The sequence below is a fragment of the Alosa pseudoharengus genome, unplaced genomic scaffold (assembly GCF_046254945.1).
Source record: "Alosa pseudoharengus isolate Yale_2024_CS ecotype anadromous, Long Island Sound unplaced genomic scaffold, YU_APseudo_1.1 YU_APseudo_1.1_scf_13, whole genome shotgun sequence".
NCBI classification, from domain to species: Eukaryota; Metazoa; Chordata; class Actinopteri; order Clupeiformes; family Clupeidae; genus Alosa; species Alosa pseudoharengus.
The window spans coordinates 16997596-17007595 of NW_027468598.1; the positions used below are offsets into that span (position 1 = coordinate 16997596).

The 10000-nt window shown below is 43.0% G+C and overlaps 2 protein-coding genes across 5 annotated transcripts in view; one reads left to right on the forward strand and one right to left on the reverse strand.

Annotated features, from left to right (window-relative positions):
- Positions 1-4396, reverse strand: part of col4a3 (collagen, type IV, alpha 3) — a 54065-nt gene extending 49669 nt beyond the window's left edge. Inside the window, exon 1 of the mRNA XM_076282313.1 lies at positions 3810-4396. Coding sequence (XP_076138428.1) covers positions 3810-3902 — 93 coding nt within the window. The 5' untranslated portion in view covers positions 3903-4396. The remainder of the gene's footprint in view (positions 1-3809) is intronic.
- A 46-nt stretch (positions 4397-4442) lies between these two features.
- Positions 4443-10000, forward strand: part of col4a4 (collagen, type IV, alpha 4) — an 83132-nt gene continuing 77574 nt past the window's right edge. The window contains exons 1-3 of one of the 4 annotated variants that reach the window (XM_076282310.1): positions 4443-4621; positions 6145-6309; positions 6579-6630. In XM_076282310.1, coding sequence (XP_076138425.1) covers positions 6266-6309; positions 6579-6630 — 96 coding nt within the window. In that variant the 5' untranslated portion in view covers positions 4443-4621; positions 6145-6265. Of the gene's footprint in view, positions 4622-4727; positions 4809-6144; positions 6310-6578; positions 6631-10000 lie in introns of those variants that run through there. The other 3 variants (XM_076282309.1, XM_076282312.1, XM_076282311.1) reach the window with 3 other exon arrangements.

The following is a 10000-nucleotide window of genomic DNA, read 5'->3' on the forward strand; positions in this document are numbered from 1 at the left end:
TGTGCATGTGTTTGTGTATGTGTGTGTGTGAGAGAGTGAGATAGAGAGAGAGAGAGAGAGAGAGAGAGAGAGCAGTAACTTAATTACTTAATTGCTTCATCTGTGTGTTTAACAAAAAGTGGGAGAGGTTATGGAGGAAGAGAGTGAGTAAGAGAGAGCAAGAAAGAGAAATACCACAGACATATAATTCTAAGAATTCTAGGGTATCATCTCTAAAATCACTGTCTCAGACAAAGACAAAACACAAAACGCACATTTGCTTTCAAAAACCTTTAAGGATTATTGTCTGGTGAGGCCAATGGCCATACACCTCCCTTTACACTCCACATCACTGAACACACACACACACACACACACACACACACACACACACACACACAGGGCCTCAAAGTAGCAGTCGCCTGCCTTTATGGCAGCCAATTCCGAGGGGGCTTTTCTGTCAGTGAGGGTGCATGATAATTGGGTGAGAACCAGACCTGACATCAACCCCTCAACATCCTGTCTTCTCCTGTGTCACTGCTTTGTCTTTCACAAACCCCTAGCATTCTTCACCAAAGAGCCTGCAGACACATCTGAGCTCAACAAATCTAATCATATGTCATGTTTTCATAACGTCTGTATTTATTCATGGATTTTTCTTTTTGTGCTTTTTGTACTGCTGAAACAACATGGTCACCTGCTGAGTAATTATTAGTTCTTCAGCAGAGTTTGTTTTCCTCCTGGCCTAACTGTTTGGCCATAAAACAGCTTTAGCTGCGTATACAAACAGGGAGGCATGTGCCACAAGGTTCCACTATAGCAGAGGTGAAGTGAGTCCGTCAAGCCCCAGTGCAACACTGAAATCTTTACAAGTCCTTCAAATGTCTGCATTACTTATTGAAAAATATTTCTGTAAATGTTTACTTAGATTCACATTAGCAGCAGTGAGACTGACCACAGTAACTTTGAGAAAAGAAGAGAGGAGAAGAGATATAGATTGCACAGCTGACTAGCACTTCCTGGGACAATGTTTGAATCTACAATACAGGCAATCCTCTGTTGTTCAACGTGAGCTACATTAGCACATCCCAAACACAGGTACACACAGCATACAAGACTCACTGAAATAGCCTGGACAACTTCACAGTGAGCCTTGTCCTTTCACCAATTAGAAGCTCAGTGTCATGGACTGTGTCCCCAGTATGCTAGTCTGGGTAGGGTAGAAACTGGACTAGCATGCAGTAGCCTGAAAAGTTGTGCGTTCAATTCCCGGCTTCCATTGTTGTGCCCTTGAGCAAGGCACTCAACCCCAAGTTGCTCCGGGAACAATGGCCCTTGTAATATATAATTGTAATAATGTAATTATAATATGTAAGTCACTTTGGATAAAAGCGTCTACTAAATTAATAAATGTCAGTGTGAAATGGTAGTCAGATGTGAATGTAACTGATGGTCTGGGGGGAACAGGAAGAGGATGTCTTGTGGGGGTCATCCCTATGTTCCCCGGGTCCTATGTTCCCCACTCGGGGTTAGGGTTAGGGTTAGGGTCCTATGTTCCCCACTCGGGGTTAGGGTTAGGGTTAGGGTCCTGTGTTCCCTGGTCCCATACAAAGCGGGGAACATAGGACCCGGGGAACACTGGATCCGGGGAACATAGGTACGCTCCGGTCTTGTGCTAGCTTGATTAGCATTGATTTTATATTGCAGCTTTGATTCAGATCATTCTGGTTGGGCAGGGGCTAGGTCTATTTTGTAACTTTACTCTGAGAGTAGGGAGTTGTGACTTCCAGAGTCATCTGGAGTATCAAAGTTGTAACCAGAGTAGCCTTTTATCGTCTTAAAGCCAGATTTAAGAAACGTCCTGTGCACAGAGCGTTAAAAAATGTAATCCATTTCTTTTATCTACAGGGGGCCCAACTACAGCTGTCCTCTCGTTGGTCTTTCTAAAACAGACCATTAGTTAGATCACTGAAAACAATGTTGCAAGAGATCTGTCAAAGACAAAAGAAAGCTCAGCCCCTTGTCACAGTCCTACAGACTCCAGTGGCTTCTAGTTGTATAGGCTACTGATTGAGGGTGCTGGGGTGGCTGAGGGTGTTAGCACTTAAATAAATAACCAAATCCCCAAATATTTCCTATCAGGTGCCTATTAGGAGTTATTGAATAATCCCAGGGGAAACTGTCATGTTACTTTTGTTATCAGGTCTCACCATGACACTTGTACTAGTGTCCAAATATTATTAGTAGTAGATGTATCACTATGTACACAGGCATATGCATCCTTATATATATACAGGCCTAGGCCTAGGCATCCTTATGTATGTATATAACATATATAATCATAATAATTTATCTTAATGTATATACATATTATATTCTTACATTTCCCCTCTGGAGTAAAACCATAATCTTCCCATGTTAGTAGAGAACATATTGGAAATTAAGTTGGAGGTTGTTTCAGGACATGAGCTGCTCTAAGTTGAACCATCTGAGTGAAATATTCAATGTTCTTCAGCTCGGTCCCTGGGGCAATGCTATAGCTGGGCCCATTGCATTCTTTGAACTGCAGAAACCATGTCAATATAATTCCCCCACAAGACTTACCCTTAGCTTTACTGATACCACTGAGCAGTTCCTCTACTCATTTCATTACACAGGGACACACCAGGGACAGGTCTTGGTCAGGTGTACAATGTCGGCCAGCTATCTGAAGACTGACCTGAGGAATTCTTAGCCAACAGGAACTAACAGGAACACCCAATAGCCTGGGTGCCAGCCGAACTTAGCCCCCCCCCACAAAATTTGAGGTTGGCTACCCAATCTGCATTTACATTTATGAATTTAGCAGACACTTTTATCCAAAGCGACTTATGTAAATTATTTTACAAGGCCCATTGTCCCCAGAGCAACTTGGGGTTAGGCCTAAGTGACGTATCAAGGGCACAACAGTGGTAGCCGGACATTGAAACCACAACTACATGTTAGCCCAGCTCCAGCCACTACGCTACCACCGCCCCCAAATGACTAAGACCTTGATGGACTGCCACCTTCATTTATGGCAGGCATACATTTCCCATCTGATAAACATGCCAAAGAAAGGCAACCAATCTAAAATGAAAAATCTCTACTTTGCACCAGCACTTAGCTCTGCAAGTCTGTTTTGCTTTCAGCCAGGTTGGCTTCCCACTCTGAATCCTATACTCATTCCCTACACACACATACATACAAATACACTATTTGAAAACCCCTTGTCATATTATTATGTTTAATTAATAAGAAAAGGAAAGTAAAGAAAAGAAGAGAGGGACAATTCAATTGTGATGTCATCCAAGTGGTTCTGCTCCTAAGCGCCCCTCTGGTGATAAAGATGTATCACTAAAGACCCGCCAGCACACCTGACCCCACTACACGCAACTAACGAATTGCTGAACAACAGATCACCCTGTTGGATATAGGCTACGTCTCATACCACTTAAACTCTACAAAACCAAACTAACAACTGACTAGCAAATATTTAAATATATATATTATTATATTAATTATTTTTATTATTATTATATTTTTCAAGATGGTTAAATAAAAGCCCCCGCAGATAAAATATTCACTTGAATTGCATTAGGCCTACATCTCATTACATTGTTATACGAAGAACAATGATTACTCGGGGCAGATTAGGTTTACAAGCGACCTGCAAATAGCCTACTCTCCACATCTTCTCTCTGCAATGTTATTGACAATCTGCAACCATTTGTGTACTTTTTTCATAGAGAAAGAATATGCAGAGCATGGTCATTTTTGTTTCGTTAAGTTTAAATTGTTGGTATACTCACTCCTTCCGAGCTTGCTTGTTCCAGGAATCCAAAAACTAAGATCCCGAGCAGCGAGACCCTCAGTGGGGAAAGGGGGCTCAGAATCCGGCGCATGGGTGCGCCGTTGTAGATCCCCAACGTTTTGGCACACCGGCAGTGTTAGTTAGCACTTGTACTGCAGAAACGTTTTCTAACCCAGTTCTTTTCCTTCAGTTAGTTAGTGATTTCTGGCACCCGGTGAGTGTGGACTCTGTCGGATCACAGATGCGCAGTCCAGAATAGCAGTTCAGTTCAGTTTACCTGTGCGCACAGCCAGCGAAGGTTTCAAAACAACTTTCCCACTCTACCTGCTCCAGGTAGGTCATTTAGAAAAAAAACGTATACGACATTGGACATGCCTTTAACGTGCAGCAAAACAAGTGGTGAAACGGCTGAATACGTCCCAGTATTAAAAGAAAACAGTACCGTAATATCTATAAAAGATGGCCGGATAGGTCATCATTAGACGACACGGGAATATGAACTAAGGTATAATGATCATCTAACGTAACATACAGTTAGTCCCCAGACGATATGAGACAGTACTCTATGTCAGCGACGTTATTCTTTTCAGCATGTTGAACTAACGGGGGTTGTGGAGTATTGGCGCGTGCGTCTTTACGTCATGAGCAAGTAGAGGTGCATAGAGTCCATCCTTCTACCCGCGGACACTTGTTAAAAGTTAGCTGTGTTTCTGTTTAAGTTTTTCCGGTGTGTAGTTTTCATCTATGTGTTTGTTTTATTTGCCACACATTGCTATGAAGTCGTTATAGCGGGACCATCTTCACTTGCAGGTGAGTGTTTCTCTTGAGGCATTTGCCCTCTGGTTCCAGTTTAACTTGGTGAAGTGATGATTTAACGGATTCAGCCACAAGCGGACGCACGGCACCCGGCACTACAGCGGACGTGAACTTGTGAAGGTTTGGTACCGATGTACTAGGCTTTAGTCTTTTCTCACGGTGCCTCTCTAGCCTGAGTGAGGTATTTTGTGTTTTTGATTCGTGTTTTATGTACGAATACGATGTGTAGTCATACAGCTATGATGTAGTCGTATTGCTGTGGTCCACGCATTTCCATCCTCTGTTTATCTGATGTTTAGTTAAGGTTGCTGAGATATTATTTAGAGTTGAAATTCAGGTAATAGGCCGGTGCACAGGAATAAATTACATCGTTTTATTGTTCTGTCTTTCCTAAAGTCCAGTCGTTAACGTTAATTGAAAGGGGGATGATGCTGATCTGATGTGAAGTGAAGTGATGTGATGATATGTCTACTGCTATTTCAATTTTGATTTATTTGATTATTTGCTTGTGACGGTCAACTTTGAGCTTAGTCCGAAATAAAAACAGTTTAAACTGGCTCTCTCGCAAACAGACGAATGGGGTAGGCGCTTTCTTGTGCGTGCGCGACATCTGGTCGCTTGTGCCCTTGGGGCTGGATATCTGTGTAAACTCATACAGCCGAGCGGGGTACAGACAGTCCTGTTCCAGATACTCAGTGTAGTGCCTCTGACAACCTTTCTCAGAAACGAGCTCAGAAAGTCTAAAGCGCCTTGGCAATGGCTATGTAATTGTAATTATTACCGTCTAATTACAACCAGGAGCGCAGTAACAGTTAAGGTAATGGCACATCTGGTAACGGAATGACACGGTGGTAATTGTCGACGATTTCTTTCTGGTTTAGAGAGCTAAAGATTGTTGGTTTTAAACGCCCCAAGCTGTAGAGCCAGCGATCACTCACTTGCATTACCCTTTTTTTGCTCATACCATGACTTGTATACTGCAGTCTAGCAGGTTATTCACAATATTGGACGCAGAGTTGTTGCATTCATGTTGTATACTCATTTTTGACCTTTTTTTGGCTTGTCAGCAAAATTGGAGAGGTGAATGGTCAGAGACATTAATTCAAGCTGTCCTGAATATCCACAGTGTCCACAGTGATGTGAGAACTGGTCTGGAATGGCCTTTTCACAGTTCACTGAACTCCTGTCATCTATTGTGTGTGTAGACCTATGTGTGTGTGTGTGTGTGTGTGTGTGTGTGTGTGTGTGTGTGTGTGTGTGTGTGTGTGTGTGTGTGTGTGTGTGTGTGTGTGTGTGTGTGTGTGTGCGCGCACGCGTGTGTGTAATATAGAAGATGGGGAACATTCATTAATTTTTGTGTGTTCTTTAACACACTCATCCATCCATCTATATCCATCCATCTATCCATCCATCCATTCATCTGTTCATTCATCCATCCATCCATCCATCCATCTGTTAGTCTGTCCCCTCTCTGTCAGTCTGTCCATCCTCTCATACCCTGTTCTGTTTGCTTACAGCAGGAGTGGAACTGTCACTCAGTAGCTGGGGAGGCAGAGCTGCAGCCTTGTCCAAAGAGGTCACAGACATTGCAAAGGTCCAGGGTTGCTCTGAAGGCGGGACACGCCCTACGTGGCGGAGATGGCACGTCCCCTTAACATCACCTTGCTAAGCCTTCTGCTGTGGTGAGAAATCATAGACACCCACACACAGACACCTACACGTGTACTGTACACACACACGCACGCACACACACACACACACACACACACACACACACACACACACACACACACACACACACACACACACACACACACACACACACACACACACACACACACACACACACACACACACACACACACACACACACACACACACTCATTGTAGAAAAGTTTGCTCTTCTACAGTGAAGTATATGAAATGTGAATAGACTGCTCTTTGTTTGCAGGTGCCTATTGCCGATGCATATTGATGGACAAAAACTGGGGGTGCGTACACAGGTATTTCCTATTTCTCTTCTCTTCCTTCCTTTCCCCTCTTTCTCTCTCTCTCTCTCTCTCTCTCTCCAACACACACACACACACACACACACACACACACACACACATACACACACACACACACAAACACACACAGACACAGACACATACAGACACATTATTTCCGATAACTTTACAGTGTAGTATTACCTGAATGATGTTATCTCATTTGGACTTCCCCAAATAACAGAGTTAGTATTTCTAATCTGCATCCAAATGTTGGAATACCCTGTATGGAAATAGCTTACAGTAGGTCCCCTTCTTGATTATCCCTTTGTTAGGCTTACTTGGTAAAATTACTTTTACCCCTCCAAGGAGATGAGAACCAGTTTCTTTTACCTCGGAACAGCTGATTACAGTATAAGCTGGTACTCAGGGCCAGGTGGAACATCTACCATAGGTAGAGGGGTGATTAGGGAAGAGATTATAGAGATTTGGAGACTTTGGCCATTTTGATATTGAGGTCATTGCTTGAGAGTGAATGTAAGACTACTACTAATATGTGACTGTAAGAATGCTACTAACATCCAGTGTGGTTGATTAGATCTCAATTATGGTACTTAACTAATTTTAACAACATTTGAAAAACATCCCCATGAGGCATTGTGATTGAATGGCACAAACCACACTTGGCAAAGGGCATGGATCAATTTGGATCTCATTCCACAAAAGAAACACTGCTTGTTCATTTATTAGAGTAAGCGTTATCTAGCTGTTGATTTCCAAGATGAGAGGTAATCTCTTTGGCTATCACAATGTCTGTAGTAAACAGTTGACACTGAAATGAGGCCTGGTGTTGGTGTTGGTTGAAATAGTGCATTGTACATTGTACATTACAGTTGTACATACTGTAGCATGATTTAAGCTGAATCTCTCAAGCTCTAGGTGTTTTATAGAAGACTCAGATGTCCTCTATTTCTCTATTTGGTTTATTTGAAGACAACTTCAGAAGTATTGCTTTATAGGTTACCTAATGCAACCGAACCATACACCCTGGAGTGTGTGATCATGCCCAGTGCTTTGACTGACTGACTGACTGACTGACTGACTCACTGACTAACTGACTGACTGACTGACTCACTGACTGACTCACTGACTGATTGACTGATTGATTGGTTGATTGATTGATTGGTTGGTTGGTTGATTACTTCATTCAACTAATGTATTCACAGCATGTACAACTCTGGTATGAGAGGGATTTTTTGCATGCAAACATTTCAGCTTGGTCTTGTTCTCAGGCCATTCCTGGCAGGCAAAGTCAATAGTCTCTTGGTTCTGACTAACCCTGTTACCCCCATATATACATCACAGACCCAGAATGGTTGAATGCCATGTGTATCTGACTGATTGACTGACACAGCCCGGGGCCCGGTAATAGTTGGCGCTAATTGGGTTGTGGAAGAACAGTGAGGGAAGTGAGGCCTGTGTGCTGGTGTGTGTCGTGTGGGCTTCTGTTTGATGGTGGATGGGGCAGGGAGAGATGCAGGGGGCTTTTTGAAGTGGGAAGGTGCAGGCTGGTGCCATGGGGGCGAGGGGCATCAAAGCAACCATCAGCACAAGCCCATCCACCATTACCAGGGTTACCCCCCGCATGGATACACACACACACACACCACACATAAACACACGCAAAGGCTCCGATACACACACATACACACCATTCCACCATGTGTGTGAACGCAACATCTCACACACATACTTGACATGAACAAAAGAACATGCTTTGAACACAAGAATGCAAACACACACAAAAATTCCATACATCCAAAGAAACTCACGCAAGCACAGTGCTTACACACATAGAACTTTTGGCAGCTCGGACACCGACACCACATAGAGCCACATACCCACGAACACACACCTCATGTCAGAAAAGGTCATGCAGGGACATGGAGGAGCTTTAAAATGTGATATACATGTAGTTCAGGGAGTGTATGGGTGAATGTGTGTGCGTGTGTGTGTGTGTGTGTGTGTGTGTGTGTGTGTATGTGTGTGTGTGTGACTGCTACAGAACATTACATCTGATTTTGATCAGACTGAAAAGAGTGGAGTGATATGCATATTCTCTATGCAAGAGAAGACAGGATGAGGAGAACATGCCAGAGAAAGAGAAAAGAAGAGATAAGAGTCGTCTACCTGCATGGCTGCCTGTTGGAATGCAGATATCTTACCCTTTACTGACAAAAAACACACGCATACATAAACATATCACATTCATACACTCTGCTGTGCTTATACAGATACATTACATGCTGTTTAACTTAGTATGTAGGAATTTAAATTTACAGATGTCAAGTTTACCCACATAAAAGTACAGACAGCTCCTTATTTAAGCTTCTCTTTTTGACGCTTAGCTAGTGGGCAACATGCACTATTGTGATGTACGCGCACTCCTTCGTTTCCTGAGGAACAGGCTGTCTACACATCTTTAGCTTGCCGAAGCTTTTCATAAGAACCTTATAGCCATTCAGAGTATGACAATCAAGTTCCTTATCAATATAACTAAAGACAATAGCCACGGATATCCAGTGTCTTCTGTCTGTCTGAGAAAAGTCATATTGTAGATTCCCAGTTGTGCTCTAGGGGGGCCCCCTGCATGGCGTGCTTCCCTCTGTGCTACTCTCTGCGTTCCTCCTACTAGAAAAAAGTACAATGGAATGCCAATCAAAGTCAAACTTCCTACTTGTAAACTTGGGGCAAGTTCATCTACCTCAACTTTAAAGGGACAACAGGCAAGCCTGATGCTTTTTTTCTACGAAACTCCCCCTCGCTCGGTCTGAAGCTCTTTTCCTTTTCTTTGCGTCTTCCGTCAAGGGTTTTCGCTGCTTCTTCGCTGGCTCTGCCATTATACACACGTTTGCAACAATCTCTAGCATTTCGTTAGCCTGCCTCTGTGCTGTAAACTGATCCTGCTTCGGTCGGCGGGTAGGATACACCGAACTTGCAAGTGGGATATTCTTCCTACAGGCAGTAGGGGCGGGCGAGAGAGCCTTCATTCGCCCTGTAATGAGTCATTTAACCATATACCGACTTACGAAGATGATTAATTAACACGAAAACGTTGCCTGGTGTCCCTTTAAAATTGGAAGTGAAGGATGCGTTCCACGGACTGAGACTGGAACGTAACTTAAGAAATGACCCCCCCCCCCCCCCAATTATCTGAACACACCTGTTAGTGCCATTTTCATGTTGTAATTTAGACTCAGATTTAGATATCATTTTATTTAGATTAATATTTAGTGATTGTTTTTTTTATAGCATGATTATGATTATGTTATGATTGCATAATTGTTTTTTACAGTTTGCATTTTAGTTTAGTATATGTTTAGTG